Genomic DNA, 19,599 nt, shown 5'->3' on the forward strand with positions numbered 1-19,599 from the left:
TGAAGAACTAAGAGGTTGCTTTATTTCTGTAAAATCATGAAGATGCACCAACTGGTACCGTGATAAATGTTGGATTGACATCCTGCTGTGTTTGTTCTTAACAGACACCTTATGACACCAATGATAAGATTTACCTGCAATGAAAAGCACAAGCGTCACTGGCACAGATTTAATCGATCAACATGTTATTATTAAATGTGTTTAATGCACACCAATATGCTGCTGCAAATAATTTGTGCATGACACAATGAAAACGATCATTCACAAAATGAACCATCCAACCATCTCTGCATCTTTTGCTACTAAACACACCCATGGCTTTGATGCAAGCGTGAATTCCATTTTTACCTTTTTCTCAATCTTTTAAAACCATTAAATCCATTTAAACTACCTGTATTAATGCAATAAAGGGCCTCTAATGATCAGGTTTTGTCTTTAAAGACGTGAAACTAAACGCGAACCAAAGGGATTTATTTAAGACTAAAGAGCTGTGGCTTTCACTGAAATGTGATTGAGTAATTGAATAATACAAAATGACATTTTCCTCTGCAAATGCAATACCAATGATGATTTTTTGATTCCAGCCCGAACGGTGTCATTAGCAGGGCTCGTAGGCCGTGATTCTCTCTGTAGATAATCAGCCTGCATAAGAACATCAGGCATGTATGCGCCAACTTGTGTTGGCACATTTTGGGTGTGTGTCTGTGTGTACTCTGCTGTGTTCCAGCTGTCTGACTGGATCACGCTCAGTAGGGGGACAAATGCTACATTGAATGTCACTAACACACACAGACACACACTATGAAATAGCTGTGGGGACTGTGCAATAAGGAGGAATGTCTGTTAGAATTTACGCAGACGCGTTTGGACAAGACCGAAGATCCAAACAAAATAAGGGACAACTGAGAGCAAGAGATGTCATGCAACTTGCTGGTCTCATTGAGAAATTTACTGACCTGCAGTAAAAAGATGAAGTATATCGCAAGGTTGTCCTTTTTATTTCATTTATTCCTTTTATTCTTTTACGTCTGACATATTTTGGTAATAAATGTTCCTGATACCAGATTCCTGATGCTAAATGTTGGCTTGCTTTCAATTCAATTTATGAGCTGCTTTTTAAAATGTTACTTCTCTGAACACTTTTGATGCAATATGTATTTCTTTTTATAATTTGAGTTTGTATGAAATTCGAACCTAAATAACAGCATTTACAGGGACTGTAAGACCCTGAGCAACAAGGGAAAGTCTAAATGATGAAACAGGAAAAGGCACAAAGACTTCCAGCTTCCCGGCTCATTAAAAAAATGATAAAGATTTTCCTCAATCTGACTGGGTGCCAGTCACACATAATTCCTCTTCTCTGGGCATCACAGGACACTTCCCAACAGAGAAAAGAAAAGGAAAATGCTATAATATACACAGTAACCTCTCTTTGATGTGTAATGGATTACTCCATTAAACCTGAAATGTAGCTAAAACACACTTTCAACTTTTACAGAATTACTTTCTTTTCCTTTCTATACTAGACATCCAACACTTTTGGTTTTCTGCGGTAAGGCAAGATTTCCTGTCTAAAGTTTGTAAAACGTAAGGCCGATGAATCAGTAACTGTATCTGTGACAGAATACTCCCGTTTTACCAGCCAATTCTGTAGAAAAATATAAAGCCAAATGTCTAAAGAGTTCACTGACGACTGCTCAGCAGTTACACATTACAACATGCGAGCTTGTGGCCTGTCTGTGTCTTTTTCTTTCTGAATGTTTTATGGCTCACATCACGTGTGTGGGACTGACAGGCTCTCCGTGATCTCAATACCTAACAACATCTGCACTTCTATTTTTGGATATCTCAACGTCTGGTGGCTGAGTGTCACATCTAAACATTATTCTAAGGCCTTGGTGTCCTCCATTAACGTCCGCTGGGCTCCCTCATCGCGTGTAGGACCTCTGCCAGTTGTAAATGGCGTGGATGTTATGGGAACAGGCTGGCACCCGTTTACACGTGCTGACGCTACGGTGGCGGAAAACCCTCCCCCCTCCGCCTCCCCCCATCCCCCTCCTCCGAGCAGCGAGCTGCTTCGCTCTCTCTTCTGCGGCGAAGAAGTCTGTGGTCGCCCGGAAGAATTCCAGCAGGGCTCTGTGGCTCCAGTTGGTCCAACGGCTCTCCGTCCCACCGGCCGCACCGAATGCCCCGGCGGCGGCGCCCGCCTCGGGCTGGTCGGAGAAACCGCAGTGACTTCCACGGTCAGTCAGGAGGAGGAAGAAATGTGGGTTCGTCTCGAAGAGCTCAAAGGGCACCGTGGATTGGGCGTCGCCGCGGACCGGGTCGTCCTGAGCGCACACGCTGAGGACAGGAATGGCCACTTCGTCCACGTCTCTCAAGGGTTCGTTGCGTTCCCAGTAATTGTCCCAGGTGCACGAAGCTAAGTTACATGTGCTGCTGGTCCCAGTTGGGCCTGCTGGTGCTGAGCCCACCTGGCCTGTCTGACAGAACAAGGCCTCCTCCAGGCCACGTAGGGAGCAGCTAGAAAACAGAGCGTCCGTCTGTATCTTCTCACCCAGCACCGTCTTGTACCTGTGCACATCATTCGAGTACACACACACACACACACACACACACACACACACACACACACACACACACACACACACACACACACACACGGGAGGAAGAGCGAAAGCATATTAAAAAAAGGGGGGAACAACATGAGAAAAGCAGTAAATCAATTTTGAAGAGCTGCACAAGTCGTAAATCCCCCTGCTGGCATTGATTAGAGAAACTTTACCTGGATCACGACATCTCTCAGAATCAATGACTTGGAACTGAGCAGGCCCACTGTTGCTACAGCAACTCCATTGTCTCCTTAATCGTCTGTGCTTTTCCAGTAAATGCTTAGTGAGTGCTTACAGCTGTTTTTTTTTTTTTTTTACAATCTCCTTGTAACCGTGTATCCCTTTTGGCTGATGGAAAATTCCTGATTTACTTTTTCCGTTTATTTTGTCTGAGAAATGTTCTCACTGTTTACATCATGTAGCAGCCCGGTGAAGCTGGAAAGTTTTGTCATCATCCTCTTGACACAATTAACCTGCAGTAAACTGAAAGAGAAGAAGTTGATCTCTCTCTGTCCTTCAAATTATCCTCACATAAACTACGGACGCAATAGGATTCTTACAAACTACATACCTGCACCAAGACATCTGCTATATAGAAATAAAACATAATAATAACATTTCCGTGGTTGAGGTTTTTACTGGTAAGCAGCCAAGTTAATAGCTGACACCTGAGACTGTACATACCCTGCTATCTCTAGTTGTGCACATATCCTTCTTGCGTAAGGAAGGATTGTTACTGTTATTTTAAGTGCGCTCATGTTTGGTTTTGCCTGACAGATATTTCACTGTTTTGTGTTTGACTGATATTGTGTTATATTGTGTAACTACTTTAGTGACTAAAATAACAAAGGCACGAACTGTAAAAATAAGACACGTAATCAACCAGAATCTTTGTTTACCTCTCTTTTATATGTCGTTCCCATCACCCCCCTCCCCCTGCAGTTTGACCACGTCCCCCGATGCCCTCCGTACCTGCTCAGACAGACCTTCTGGTAGAGCACCAACGCCCACTGCAGAGGCCAGCACAGCCCGTTCTCAAACCAGCTCTGGCAGCGGAACACCGGCGACAGGCAGACGGCAGCAGTCATGTAGCTGGACGAGCCGCACTCCCCGAGGTAGGAGAGGAGGAGGCCGGAGCCCGTGCTCTCGCTGACGGCGTACAGCCTCCCCGCGGGCTGCCTGTGGCGAATGTAGCGCACGGCCTCGCGCAGATCCGCGGGGTCACCGAACTGCTGCAGCTTGAGCGTGGTCAGCGGCGTGCCGTTGTGGCTGCGGCGGTTGAAGACCGCTGGCAGGTAGCCGTGGGACAGCGCCGTTTCACACAACTGTAGGGAGAGCAGGTGGGAAGAAGAGATTAAAGAGGATTTGTTGGGAATTCTATATTTAGTATGATTGCACCCCGAGTCGAGAAGGGAGTTCCATGTATGTAGCGTGACAGAGAAAAGACAGACAATGGATTTCACATTAGATTAGATAAGATTAGATTCAACTTTATTGTCATTGCACAGGGCACAAGTACTGAGGCTACGCGGTCCCTGCACAAAGAAATCACGTTTATCTAAAAAGGCTGAATTTCCTGTTTCCTGTACATATATTATCGTGGTACTACTTTGCATTGTAAAGGAAAAGGGGATTAACAGTTGGCGAGGGAACTGAGAACGCAGTAAAACTGCACACCTAACTTGCTGTGTGCTGCTTGGCTACTTTACACTGCAATACCACAGAAGAGGTTCGACGTCACTAAAACGAAAGGACACAGTTAACATGTTTTTAGTCAATCAGACTAGTTTCACATCCAGAGATGCTGCCTTGAGAATGTGGCCATAAGAAGCCTCCCCGTAGTGATTAACTGATTATAGGCTTGTCGACTTTGAGGCCGTTTATTAAGGACAGAGTGGGGGCCGTGCTGAGGGCCAATAATACGATCTCATTAGATCCAATGATGTCCGTGCAGCCAGATTCTGGGCTCAGACAGTCTCAACCGGCGTGATGCAGCTCTCCCTGAGCTGGACTTGGAGCCAAATTGGCACGAGAACACAAAAGGGCCTGTAATCTCACGTCTCCGGCAGGAAGTCTTGCCTTTCAGCAAGCGGAATTATCCCCACTCATTGTTTCTTCTAAAGTGGGAATTCTTTTTATCGTTGTTTTGATATAAACGCAGTAACATTACATGTTTGGGCTGAATGAAAGGAAGGTAAGAAAATACAAAGTAACAATATGGGAAGTAGTAATGTCTATTTTATGTTCCTATCACAGAAATTCTGATGTCTAAATATTTGAATCAATGTTGTAAACCTGACGAGGCAACTGCTGTGCTCAAATCCGCATAATTTAGACTCAATGTAAACTGAATAACAAGTTCTAAAAACAAGCCAGTCTCATTCAACGCAGATAAGTGAATACGGATAAAATCTGTTGAAGGCTCTTCTGCTCACCTAAAATGCTTTTATTTTTAAATCAGGGTCAGGCCCAAATGGTTACCATCAGTTTCCATTTTGCTTTGAAAGCTTCTGCACCTCTTTCTCTCCAAATGTAATTGGTTTGCTTCAGCTTCCATTCTGTTATATTTTTACAGTACATTGTTGTGCGTATTTTGTGCACTAGTAACCTGTAACGTTGTTAAAGAAGGAAAGCAAAAAAAAATATGAATCCTTCTTACAGTCTTCAAATAAGCTCATTGGATGCATCACGTAATATGTTTAGTCCGTATTCTTGTTCATGATAGTAGTAGTAGTACATAGTTGTTCATGATGAATTGTAACCATATTTAGCACAGATTTTTATGATATTTAATTCATAGTGCTGGGAAATGATTCAATTGTGATTAATTGCGATTAATCGCATTGCCATCCACAACATTTAATAATTCATACAAAAGTAGTGTATTGGGCACATTCGTTCATCCAAACTTTAGGTATTCCCTTTACACAGTAGCAGTTACAATAATTCTTGTAAATCTCAAGTTAAACATTAGAGGAATAGAGGAAGTCATTAGTAGAGGCTGTCTCATAAAAACATCTGTGGTCAGAAAGAAAATGGAGGCAGCCTGTGCAAACAAATTGTCTGATGTGAGATTTGTTACATTCTGGTTTAAATCTGCAGGAACCCCGGTGCGATGCAGGAAGGGCTGCAAAAACACTCCATTAAATATTTACCAGCTGAGGAAGACTGCAGTGAGAATTTTTTTTCCACTTTCCAGTTGTTCAAAGAGAAAAGAGGATTTAGACGGCCGGAACCATCTCTTGGCAGAGTCAGGAGAGCTCTGAGCGGAGAGCCAATACGCCGGAACGCCATTCACTCGCTTATTCATCCGCATAATATCTGACTCATAACATCGATACTGTTGAATCATGAGATGAGGACGAGAGCAATTTCTGATGAATCCCCAAAAGATATTGAGACGCAATTCGATTTAAGTTCTATAAGAGTGATGGAGCTGCGGGCATGAATGTTGCTGAGATTAAATTTGGTGAAGTGAGTCTGAAAGGTTTTTGTCGTGCTGTGTGTGTGTGAATCACCCACTACAAGCGGGAACAGTGAGCGACGAGCTACAACCGCTCGCAAGGCGTAGTAAACACTCCTTCACGACACCAGTAGGTACAGCAACGCCTGTATTTCTTTTAAATATATTACCAATAGAAATCAAAGCAATAATAAACTTTAGGGGGATCTCATTAAGAGGGAACATTCGCTTAGAGGGAACATTGGTCCTGAGTGCTTCCTCAATGTGACTTTTAAGTAGTTGAAATGAGCTTGCACTTTTTATGAGGTCCTTTCCAAGTACTAAATTGCCTGCAATAATTAATTTTCCTAAAATGTTGTCATGACCTGGTGGATTTGTTCTTTTCACGGGTCTCTGCGTCATTGCAGGAGAAGCAAAAAAACAACCATCTGCTGCTCCAGCGGTTTTCTGCCAGTACTGATAAACTGTCAGCTCGTCGACAAATTCCTTCAGCAGTGATTCCTAACATTGGACAACATGGCCGGCCTCATACGCACTGTGGTTCTCCTCCCCTGCTCTACTGAATCAACGACAGACGTAAATACAACAGCTTTCTATTGAAATGATATTGAATAAGCTGATCTTTTACTGTGAGACCACATTTAGTTTTAAACCGACTCCAGCAGGTTCATATCAACATGTTGCCCCAAGTCAAGTTAAATCAAGGATGTTAATTTGATTAGAAGCCTTTCAGAGGCAAACAAAGCGCCTCGCCGCGGTGCTCTATCCTCTGTTCAGGTCAATGGTTTCCTAAATACTCTTTACTCTCCTGAGGTGGAATTGTGCCGGAGAGCAGGCAGCATTTCAGGAATAAGGGATAATAATATTATACTATTGTGTGGGCTCGGCCAGCCTTATATATTCGATAAAGGCTCTTTGTTGTACAATCAATCCCCAGACTGTCTTCTTTATAGTTAATCGGTGGGCGGCCTTCCAACAAAATAATGTAATGAACCCTCGCTAAACAAACTGTGTTGAAAACGAACAACACAACTCAGATGGAAATGAGGGGAAAGGAAACCCAGATCCAACCTACGCTTTTCATTGCACCTCTGGGCTTTGTAGTACTTCTAGTTTCTGTTTCTGTGAAAAATGTCCGACCTTGGAACTGATTGGGTATTTTGTGACTATCACCTCTCTCACTGATCTAATCTTCACATTTAATGGCAAAACTTCCCCACTTTTAGTGCATGAACACCAAGCTATTATCCCATCCCGACAGGATTTTGGAAAACTCCCAGCTGCTCTCTCAGCAATCTGAAAAGATTATTATCTAAGTGTTGAAAGGTAAATGACACATAATGGGCGGATTATGTAATTCATCAAATCTATGAGGAATGAAAAAGGGTGCCAAAAGCCTTAAGAACAAAATACTCACAGAATGATGGTACACAAGTGTGACCTGTGTAAATCACGAGGCAAAATGGTCTGCAGCAGCATTTTATGGGCTTTCTAAACAGGGAACAGAGGCCACTGAATGCCGGGTTGGTTCTCCACCAAGGTCTTTACACACCTCAAGTCCAAACTGACCTCTTAGTGTGACCTTTTTGAAGTTGAGAATGAAAATGAATTGAGTTTGTCGAGAGTATGGATATGCAGACTTTCTTGGACTTAACAGTTTAGATACAATCAGTGCTGATTTAAATAATTGGGAACTACTCTTCACTTTCTTTGACAAATATCATGAAAATCAAAGATCAGAATCTCTCACTGTAAAAATACTGTAAAAGGCGGATTAGCTTATCACAAAAACAGACACGTTTATTTCATATTAGCGATAAAGCAAATTAGTGTTTTCCCCCAATTAGCTAAATAGAAATGTTTTTTTTTCATAAATGTGTTGTGTGATGCTATATATATATTGTCACTTCATTCATGTTTAATGTTACTATATTTATGAATCATGCTGGACAACTTGAAAAAAGGGTGAAAGGTATAGACATAATCCATCTGCTGAAATGTTCTGTGTAACAGAGAAAGGGCCAAGAATCGCAGTCCAAAATAATCTACATTTCCTGTCTGTTCCTCTCTGAGTCACAGATATAGACCCACTTGTGCGTGGATGCCCACGCAAACATGAGCTCTTCTTACACGCATGCACGCACGCGCGCACACAGACACGCACACGCCACACAGACACACACACGCACACACTTATGCACCAGCGACAGGAGTGATCTTAATTGATCTGTATCCCTTGTGGTGCCTCTGCTTTCCCAAGCATGACTGCCTGGTGTCATCACAAACTGATTATGGCCCATAGATAAGCACGAGGCACACATCTGTCTAACTGTAGTAATTACGTTTTATCTCTCCATCAGTTGTTACACATATTTCTAATGTTTTAACACGGTTTTCTTTATATCACCTTTTTTTTTTTAGATCTACATTAAAAGTCGATCACTCTCGATTAATACCAAACCATTTGGGTTTGCAGGCTTCGAGTTCTTGCAGGGTTGTTATTTCTGACACGCGGCTGATAGGAGGCCTGTGACGGATTTACACACAGTACGAAATGAGCGATGCCAGGTGCCCAGAGTGCTGAGAGAGCCAGTAGGCAGTCATGTGGAGCACCGCCGCTCTTCCCCAGGCCTCTCACATCAAGCGATGCTTTGTAATCCCTCACTCAATTACCTCAGTCAGTGTATTGAACGAGCAGTTGAGAGACTGGTGCTGCCTCGCATCTGCTGGTTTCTTAACCCTGCGCCTCTTTTCTCCCCACTGAGCTTGTGAAGGCCTGAGCTCAAATGATTGCCTTTGCCTCAATGAGCGTGGTTGATTCGCACTTGAATGACTGCATGTGTACATCCTCATTTGACCTGTTATTGTATTTGTCTAATTTATGGCAACAAATGTTGGTTATTCAGGAATTGAAAAACAAATGCACTCTCAAGCAGCTGCCGAAGTAAATAAGAGACGATTAGAGACAGTTCATTAAATTGAAGTATGCTTGTTTAAATGACAATAACTGTCTGCTCAATGGACAAAACTGTCCGTTCTGTTTCTGCATGAATATTCTTTAGTCTATGTTTATTCAAACCTTATGAAGGACAATTTGACCAAAGTCCCCCCCATAAAAACGCACCTTCAACACATTTCTCGTGAACTTCCCAAAAGAGTTGGGGATGATGAGCAGAACGGGGCTGGCGGAGTGGCTGGACGTCCTGCGTCGTTTCTGGTAGGACGGCACTGCCCAGTCCAGGGCCACCAGCCCGTCGTCGCTCAGCTGCAGGTTGTCCCGCACGAACTGGACCGGGCTGTCGTAGGGCCAGCACGCCTCGTACACGCTCTGGAGCAAGGCGCTGGCCCGCCACGTCCAGCCGACGCGCGGCGAGTAATTAGTGAAAGTCCTGCAGTGTTTCAGCAGGTAGTTGGCCAGTGCGGACGGTTTGCATATCAGCGCCACCGCGCGCGTCGTGGAAACGTCGCTGCCGCCGTCTCGCTCCGAGACGCGTCCCCCGGCCTGGTCCCCGGTTCCCTGTTGCGAGCTCCTCCCCGGTCCCTTCGGCAATGCATCGGGCCGGCTCTTGGTGCCGAAATATGCGGAGCGCGGCCAGGTCACGGCCACCAGGATCACAACGCACAGCGCTACGAGCCATTCCAGCATCGGTGCGGTTGGGTCTTTGGACGCACCACGCACGCTTCCCTCGCCGTATTCTGGATCTTATAATCGCAAGCGCATACAATAGAAAACAGTCCACGGGGACATGCCAGCGTTTACGGTGTGCCGAGTCTTTGTGCAAAAATGATGCCGAGCTCGTCCTTGAAGTTTTTGCGCTTCCCCTCGGTGCCAAGGCGCACCGGTCTCTCTCGTCGTCGCAGGCGCGCTGTCTCAGTTAAGAAGCTCTCCTATTGTTCTGGCTCCTTGTTGCGTGCCGGTTAGCGCTCTCTAACTAACGTACGAGATTCCGTGCGCGTTGCGTGCGTCCAACGTGAACTGGTTCTTGGACACGACCATGTTCGGGACTGCGCTCAAGCCAACAGCTGGGAGCGCGAGACATGTCCGCGAGCAAAGCGGCTAACGCCGCCTCCAATCACACACCCCTCCCCTCCCTCTCCCCCGGACCCCCTCTCCCCTCGTCTACCACAGGAGAGCAGGTACCTTGTGCACGTGACAATGTCTGCTGTCATTCGCCATCTCGTGTAAAAGCTGTCAGTGCACCCAGTTAAAGGAATTCCTTCTGGATTCTATCATTGTGGACCATGCATATAGCACCACTGTGACTCATAATCGTGGAGAGAGAGAGAGAGAGTGTAACTAAATCGAAGTGATGGTTTAGGGAGGTAGGACCGTGTTCTTTGAACATGCACACTGTGATGCACAGTGAGAGCTGCACACATCCAGCTTGATTCAAGCTACTATGTTAAGAGATCACATTTCAGTCCCTCTTGATATCTTTGAAACCAAAACAGATACAACCGACCCATTCATTGATGAACTGGTAACTAAGAGAGCTGGGAAATTGTAATTGGAAATCTGATATGTTGCAGGATATCGGGCACATGGCACATCTCATCTAAGGAGTGACTGTGTGTAAAGGACGAGACGTTTTATCAAAAGGGGCCGTTATTCAAGCTTCCATGTAATGTTTAATTACAATTAAAGGAATCTTAATCGGTCACAAACTCACTTTCACAGGGTAAAATGACTGGAACAAAGTAATACATTTTACATTGATTGGAAGAGATGAGGTCAAGGAAGGTTAAATCAAACTTTGGCACCAGATAAAAGTAAGATTAGATAAGCTTTGGTAGACTTGGACGTTATACCCCAATATGGACGGGATAACTTGGTCAAAGACCCTAAAAAAAGTTGTACGATTTGTCGAAAGAAACAAACAGATACTGCTGTCCTGTGTTTGAAGACCTTCACCTTTATCTCTAGGTTTGTTGATGAGTGAAGAAGGCAGTTTTGTGGAACATGAAGTCATTAATCCTGTCTATATTGTCTCTCTATAACCATTTAACCATTAATTCAAGGACTTCCAAAGTTTACTAGAAGTCTATATATTGGTTTTGTTCAAGCAGATACATGAAATATTGTAAAATTATTCCTTCAGTGCAAGAAAAATGAGAAAAGCCCAATGCTGTAACGTTTTAGATGACAATCTCAGACACACCAACAAACTGACACCTAATCTGCAATCACACGTTGTACTTTAATATTCATAATAATTTCCCAAGAGACTGACAAAATGGGACAAGTAGACTTAGCCTCGAGGTTGGACTTTCTGCTGAAACGTAGGATCTTCACAGTGGAATAAATAGATACAATCAGTATGAAGAAGCTGATAGAATAACACAAAGGTTTTTCCTTTCGGTGAAAGCTGAAAATGAGCCAGTGGCCGTGATTACATTTTCTTTTGGGAAAGATCCCAATCTTTTTTATACTTTTATTCTAAAATAGTAATTCAGTATTTGGGGAAATGTTCGATTTGGTTCAGCAGCAGGAGTTGAATGAAAAGATTGACACCCCTGTGATTCATATGAAGCATATCATCCCCCTCGTGATTGTTTGAGTTTAAGTTCAGGCTACAATAGAGTGATTAGTATTAAAAGGGAGCAGGAGAGAAGAGCAGTGAAGACAAGGTGCCATTGAATCCCAGGAGGAGAAGAAGGAGCAAGCACCCTGCGCAGCCTCATGACCCATTTTTTGTGTGTGGTCCCGATCCGAGACATTCAATCAACTTTTAAATCTACTTATCTCCTTGGCGAGGATGCGAACCAGAGGACTTCAAAGGATTGTCGGTCGATCGGAAGTATAAGACACGATTTGGCTTTTCTTCTTCTCTTATGTCGTTTTAAGAGTAAACTTAGTTCAAAACACCAACGTCCTACATGAACAGTTGCAAAGGGAGAAACTCTACTTCGGTCACCTCTCCCAACCAAACCTCTGTAGCTGCAGCCAGACGCAGAAGGTCAAGGTCTGCCCTCAACCATTTCAAACACCAACACTAATTCATGTTGTGTTGCAGGACACGGCCTAACCCTGAACCCCGCTCTGACGTAGGTCTACTGTTGACTGACCCATGCCGAAAATCAAACATATGTGTCCACTTCTCTGGGTGGATATTTAACAGGCTGCAGGACAAATCCAAACACAAACTTGCTTTGTTGACATCAATAAGTCAGATTTGAATTGAGAGGGTAAACGTCGTCCTCCACACAAAGGAAAAATTAGGTCACGCTTGCAAGCTGTTTTCACCGCCACCTCTGTGCTCACAACCACATCCTAAGCAGCAGCGTCTCTGCTGCATTCAGACTTCCTCTGACATGAAAAGACGGCATACAAACCAACTTGCAGGTCAGCAGTAGATTGGATCTCGGAAAAAAACAACCTGCAGTACCTCAGTTTAGATCGTTTTCCCAGATATCATAATAGGTCTGTTCTACAAACGTATGTTATAACTTTTAAGGTCTAAATGCTACTGGAAAAAAAAAAATGTTAGAACACCGAGAAAGAGAAACCAAAAGCGCTGTCAGTCAAGTGGATGATTCAAAGCGTGTGTGTGTATTGTGTGATTTTCTAAGTCGGGGGTATTCATTTTATTCAAAAGACATAAACACTTTTTCGGTTGGCTACTAAAGTTGAAAAGGATTGCGGGGAGAAACACTGTGAGCTAATGGGCTTAGGACGGCTCCAACATAAGGCACAGGGAATAGATCTTTATTGAAATTGATTGTATTCAAAGACGTTTTGTTGATACAATAGCGTCATGAGTGTGACTGTTACAACTTGTTTTGTTCTCAGATGTGGTCCAAACGGTCCGCCAACCATCTGCTACTTCCCCTCTGCAGCTCTTCTAATCACTCGTTTCTGAACATTTTTGCCTGGTTTCCTCATGACTTAAATCCTGCTTTAATCAAGCCCGTGCGATCCTCTGGGAGTGGTGAGAGGGCATTTTGATCGGACACCCTGAAGCCACGGTGCCGGTTGCCATGGCGATCTAACTCGCTTTGAAGGGAGTCGACTTTACGTGCAAGTGGGAAGCTGGCCCTTTAGTTACCTCACGGATCCCAAAGCCTTGTTTTCTACCTCTCAGATGTAACTCATTGACAGGAATCTACTACTAAAGAAAGTCCAGATCAAAGCTGGTGTTTACGCTGGTTACTAGGAGGACATTTGCAATTACACCCAAAGGGGATACATGTTCATTAAAGCACCCGTAGCTTTTGTCACTGCGACATATGCAGTTAACCAGATGAGAGACAATCCCATGTAGTCTGTTTATGCTGGATCTCATCCAATTACAGCCGAGGTTAATCCAAGCGGCTTTGTTTGTCTTTTTCACCCACGGTCATTCTTTATGAGCTACAAAGCTGACCAGGTTCCCTTTGAGGTCGCACGGTGCTGTCGATGTGTTTGTATGTTGTCTATATATTGTGTGTGTTTGTACCAGTGGTGAATGTACAGTAAACAGAACACGAGCCCTCGGCTAGGAGCCTGGAAAGCGAGAAGGACATGCAGGAACAACAATTTGGATGAAGGTTGCCCAGATGTATTCTGCAGACATTATTAATCACAGTACTAAATGATTTATAGATGCTATTATGCAAATCAGAGGCTTTCTAAAGCCATGTCATAACTAGCAGCATCACGGCTTTAGGCTTCTTTCGTAGTCTGAGTACTGGAAACACTGGAGCACAACGTTTACTTATGTAACTTTATCACTAACATGTGTAGCAACTCCAAATGTAATATCTGCACATAATGTCATCTGTACTCTCACTAATGAGACTTACAGATTCCAATTATCAACAGCTGTAAGGGCAGGCAAGACACACACACACACACACACACACATCACATCACACTACAGTTAATTAAAGCGCCTTCACAAGGCTGCTTCTGTAGTGAAACAAATGAACCCCTGAGATCTTTACACATGTGTCAGTCACCGGGGTTTGGCGGTCAATTTCGTTTGGACTCCAGTGCGGGTGAAGTCTGTGCAGATTGTTATTAATTGCAGTCACTTAACCTTTATTGGAGCTCAAATGACACAAGCAGCTGGATTTTCTTCCACAGTCAGGAAACATGCAGCATTATACTCTCCCACATAAACCCACCACTTCCATCATCATTGCGGGTAGAAAATCATGCTTTATATAACCCTAAACATATTCATATTGTTATAATCTTCTATTTCCAGTCAGTACCACGATGATGACAATGATAGTGTGCTCTTTAAATAGCTCTAACGACATCGACAGTGAATGCCAGGAAGGAAGTTCTAAAATGAAGGGATGGGTGCACATAGAGTATGACCTTCACTCTCAGACAGAAATAGACCCACATAAACCAACCATATCCCCAAAATAATGAAGAAAATACTCATAAAAGCCCACAAGCACTTTGCAACCCGTTGAGGAGCAGGATACAAAACCCTCCCGCGAGGACCCAATTCACAGTAGACATTTGAACATAAAAAATGCTTTTACATGATGCAGGAAACCTTTCAAAGGGCTTTTATGTTGACTTGTTGTTGTGTCCCTCGTGAAAAATCCTTTGAGATGCAACCTAATAATCCTGAGTGATGCAGTGCGTTGGTCCTTTTAGAATGTCACAACACGTGAAGAGGCAATAACAAATAAATACAGGGTCGACATCTTTCCCGCTTCTTTGTCACAGCTCTGTCGCTTCTGCCGTCCCTCTTCTCACTCCACCTAATCAGTTCAATCTGTGCACCTGCCAGCCAACATCTCCTCAGCCCAATCCCGCTCACCTGTCGCATTTTTTCTTGGACTGATTTCCCGTTGCCGACGCTGCCTGACTCGGATTACGTCGCCTTGCCCCTGACCCGGTTATTCAGCCAGTCTCCTGTCTCTGGCCACGTCTTTTCCCGGTGACCCTACGACCCGTGAGGTTTGTCCAGAAGAATAAAGACTCTGCATTAAACTACTGATGCTGCTTTGTTGTACTGCTTCTCGGTCCCTCGCTCACTCAATTACAATATTATATATTTTTAAAGATAAGACCTCTAGGACTTTGGCCAGTACATCATAATTGAAATAGGAATTACATTTTTCACATTTGCAATTAATGTGTATTTGGAAAATCAGAAAATGTATTTCATTTGCACTGACTGTCAGCATCATGGTCTCAGGGGAGAGAAATATTGAAATATTTCACAAATACTCGTATATACTACTATATAAGCAATAAAATGATTATTAAGTATAATCATAGTATTATCAGATATGCACAAATGATGGCACAGGATTTACACGCACACAGAAGCCTAAAATCATTGTTTAGTTCAAACACAGTCAAGAGGGTTGAAGCGGCCTCAGATCTCTACTATGCAAATTCTGTCTCCCTTTTTTTACACATGCTGCACATCCTGTCTCTGAATGGACTCATGATATCACCGAGTATCAATTAAAACGTTAACATGTCAACACACACACATCAAAACAAATGGGTCTGGGTCAAAGCCGGAATTCCGTGCTTGTTACAGTAATGAAATTGTTTATTTAGGGATTAAATACTGTGGTATTTCTGAGAAGTGAGCACTGCAGTTCCCATTTCTAAACAGCCCACATACCCAAATACACAGAGAAGATAATCCTACCGTGTGTGTATGATACGAGATTACATTTTGTACCTAAAGGTTGCTAAAATTGAGAAGAATGGTAGACTCAAAGCTTATGATGTGGCATCCTCTATATAGACAAGCAAGTACCCGTGTTTGCAGCTTTACCCTGTTGCCTGCGCTAACGTCATTTAGGACATGCTGGCATTGAACAATTTCACGTACATTTTGTTTTTTAAATGGGATCAGCCATTGAGTGTGACAGATGAACACTGTGTGTGTGTGTGTGTGTGTGTGTGTGTGAAGATGAAGTGCGATGAGGATACATATTACTTACCAAGCATACAATCATACAAGAAGCCCTCTAATGTGAAAAATGGAGACAGAAAAGCCTTATTTGGACGCGTTACTGTTTAAGGTGACCAAATACTCCCAAACTATGAATAACGAAGGGCTACAAGCTGTTCGAAGTTTCTCCCCAAAAAGATATCTGAAATAAGAAGAATTGCATTATTACAACAAAACCAGGTTTGGTGTCGAGGCAAAGTCACATTCATACGTGAGTTGCCTATTTGCCCCGAAATAGTTGCTGCCAGCGGCGATTAACATTATCGTTAAAATCGTCATAAGGGAGGACCTGGTTAGCGTCAGTGGAAGCTCAATTTTAGCTGACTTTCCTTATTGCCTCAGGAATACTATACACCATGCCAACTGTATGCAGTGAGTGGCAGCAACGAGCACCTTTTTGTCCCATTTCTCCCTGTATACTGTGGTTATATTTTATTTCTCTATTACATAATACATAGAGCCATGCTAGTTATTGTCTTAAATGGCAATGTGTGACTGTAGCAGCAAAAAGAAAACTCAAAGTCTGAATATTGACTAAATGATGTTTGTTACAAAGTCACATGTTTGCTAACGTTAGCTACTGGTCATACCGGAGCAGGCAGGGCTGCTGAGTGAACTCAGGGGGGATCGTCTTGTGCTGTGAAGTATTGTAAGAATGAGTCATTCCTTCTTGTCAAGACTCACCTAGTCTTGCTTTAGTGCAGAAGCACTCTTCCCTCAATGGACTATGACATCAGTAAGTTCTGGCTGACGAGATCAACTGTTCCAAAGTAGAAAACAATGTCAGCCGCTGTCCGTGTGTGCGAAAGAAAGAATGAAAATGAAGAGAAAAATACTGAGCTCAAATACTGAGCTCACAACAGACGGGGAGAACATTCATTTAAAAGACAAATACATATTACCACCCCAACGACACCTGGTAAAAAAATTCATAGTAATGGTCTCGCGCTCCAAACACTTTTAATTATACAACGCAGTAACAGCTGTTCATGAATATACGGGAGTCTGCTGTGTACTGCGATCCTCACGACGCATCCACACATCCATTAGGTTGTATATTACAAGCTGTGCTAATTAGTTCTTAAACAAAAAAAGGGGTCGCTGCAGGAATAAAATGTCAGCTATAAAGGTCAGCTCCCGGTGACTAATACCAATGTGGCCTTAATGTTGAATGTGTTTTGGTAACAGAGAAGTGCCCACTCTAGTCTACACTTATGTTTCATGCATTTCTACATTGCATTTCTTCCACATGCTTTGCCCCGATTGAATAAAAGCCATAATCCAGAACACAAGTACGCACACTAACTACCACACCTTTCATGCCGCAGGAATTACTTACTCTTTCAGCAACAACTATAAAGGTGACCTCAAAGGATTATTTTGCCGTTCCATATTGATTGCATTAACTCAATAATATCTAGCAAAGACAAAACAAGTGTCCTCAGGCCTGAGCAGAGATCTGACACAAAAGCAAACCATCCTGAAACTGAACGGCACCTCTTGGTAGGTAATGAACTGAAAGCGGCCTGCAGCTCACTAAGAGCCGCCGCGGTGCAGCGGCCTCGACATCCTCTCTCCTGCAGCGTCTCTGAACAGCACGATAAGAGCTCCATAATTAGGAAGATAGAGCGGTATAGTGCGGGCCAGGGATTGTAAAAGCTAATGGGCTCACTAAACTGATCCATTAACAAGCTTTCTGTGGTCAGTGATGCGTTATGGCTAAATCAAACTCTTAAACACAATAATGTTCAGTCAGAGGGAGGAGCCGCAATGATCCGCCTTTTCGTAACAAATGTAGATGTAATTAAGTTATACGTACGGATTGAATACAACAGAAAACCAGGGTTCAGCAGAGCAAAGGAAACAGTGGAAACTACCGCAGTCTAAATGAATCTTTTATTTTGTTCTTCGTAATTATTCGGCCGACCGCTCTTTTAGAAACTCATTTCCATGTTAAATATAGTCAAGTGTGAGGTGCCTGCAATGCGGTAACAACCCCCAGGCTTTATTGTTTGGGGCAGCTTTCTTGCATGGCCAATTGGATGTGGTTCTACAGTGTTTCGTTATTTCCTTAAAGTGGACTTGAAACCTTTGGACTCATTTAAGTCCACCGGTGCGTTGCATATTTGATACAGAACAACAGTGAAAAGGCTCACATGCTACATGAAACAATGGAGCTTCAATGACCTTGAATAAAAACACAAATGACCCCCCCCCACCCACAGTGTTGCTCTCCAAACACAGAACCAACAAACTGCACCACCGCAGCTGTCTTACAGAGTAAAACACAAGCTCAAATATTGCAGAAGTCTGACACGACCCCTTAGAGTAGACAAACGAGTATCAGACAGCCTCCGATATCCCAGCAGTATCACGTCGGGACTGACAGCAGACGTGTTAGTGCACATGGAGACGGTTGAGGCACCGTAACATGTGAAATAACAGACTGTTTACCGAGTCAAGAGACGGCAAAGACAAAGCAATACGGAGCACTTTGGCCTGCCATCAGCGTGGATGCTGGAGCTTTTAAGGAGCCTGAATGAGGGCTGGCGTAACTTCATTAGTGTTCCCGGGCAGCAGTTACCAGGTGGGTTACACCGAGGGACGTCAGGGAGGATCCCATCTGCCGCCAAACAACCAATTAGCAGGTGGCAGAGACACACAGGCTCCGCCGACGGCCTCGGCTGTGACAAACCAAAGGCTGCCGTGTAATTACGTCGGCTGTCCAAGCCGTCCCCCTAGAGGTGTGTGGTGCTGCCGTTCATGTTTGGTTTTAGTGTGTGTGTGTGTGTGTGTGTGGGGGGGGGGTCACGGTAAACAGGGCACTTATTGATCCAGTCACTGTGAACACTCGGAGTGCATTAACTGTGTGAAATGGGACAAGGAGCATGTGTGTGATTGATTACCGTGTTGCTGCTAAAAGCTCAGGAATAAAACAATGATATGTGTAAGTAGTTTAAGTAGTGTACCTGGAATATCATGTGTCCTGTTCAAAAGCAAAGAAAGGAACACATCTCTGTTTTTTGACACTGATATACAGAAATAAACACTAGTGCATTTTAATAATGTCAGCCGTTGCCAAGTGATGCCGAGGATGGATCCTTCAGGCCCGTTACTGTTTGACCCTGTAGTAGCATCTAGTGGATAAATATTGTCAAAGCAGCTCAATGAGTCACACGTTTATCTTGATTACTTTACTACATCAACGTACAAATAATTAAAAAAAAGACAATGAATACTAAAACAGCACTTAATATGAATTTATATTCTATAAGCGTGATGTAATGGTTGTGTGCTTTGAGAAAAGTGAAATATAAGCGTAGTGACAGTTTCTGAGGTTAGATGTACGCCGACCTGAGAAAACTCTGAACACTCGGCTGTCTCTTTGCGTGTACACCAACTGAAATAAAAGTGTGGAACCAAAAAGAAAGATTTAAAAATAAGATTGTCCCTAATTACCTGTGGAACACATTTGAAGCCTAGTTTGATTATGATTTTGAAGACCTTGTCTTAACTTTGGCCTTATCTAAACTGGAGCACTTATGCACTCAGTTTTGTAGATTTGGTGAATAGAAGCCATTTGCTGACTTGTTGGTCATATTGT

The 19,599-nt window shown here is 43.4% G+C and overlaps 1 protein-coding gene across 2 annotated transcripts; it reads right to left on the bottom strand.

Moving 5' to 3' along the window:
• abhd15a (abhydrolase domain containing 15a) lies at positions 1-10,168 on the bottom strand. Of its 2 annotated transcripts, XR_013459811.1 has the most exons (4): positions 9,200-10,168; positions 3,585-3,937; positions 1,195-2,574; positions 1-956 (listed from the first exon to the last, which is right to left on the bottom strand). XR_013459811.1 is itself a non-coding variant. In XM_040185421.2 (3 exons), exons 1-3 carry the CDS (start codon positions 9,719-9,721, stop codon positions 1,929-1,931), a joined length of 1,521 nt encoding a protein of 506 aa, XP_040041355.2. In that variant the 5' UTR covers positions 9,722-10,168; the 3' UTR covers positions 1-1,928. The 2 variants fall into 2 exon arrangements, 1 of the variants encoding a protein (XP_040041355.2); XM_040185421.2 differs by having other exon boundaries at positions 1-2,574.
• Between the last annotated feature and the right edge of the window lie 9,431 nt (positions 10,169-19,599).

Source organism: Gasterosteus aculeatus, chromosome 1 (assembly GCF_964276395.1).
Source record: "Gasterosteus aculeatus chromosome 1, fGasAcu3.hap1.1, whole genome shotgun sequence".
NCBI lineage: Eukaryota > Metazoa > Chordata > Actinopteri > Perciformes > Gasterosteidae > Gasterosteus > Gasterosteus aculeatus.

Coding starts and splice junctions, on each gene's coding strand:
- abhd15a (XM_040185421.2), bottom strand. CDS start 9,721: ATGCTGGAATGGCTCGTAGCGCTGTGCGTTGTGATCCTGGTGGCCGTG. Junction 3,938..9,199: donor TCACGAGAAATGTGTTGAAG/GTGCGTTTTTAT, acceptor CTCTCCCTACAG/TTGTGTGAAACGGCGCTGTC. Junction 2,575..3,584: donor CAGAAGGTCTGTCTGAGCAG/GTACGGAGGGCA, acceptor TGATGTGCACAG/GTACAAGACGGTGCTGGGTG.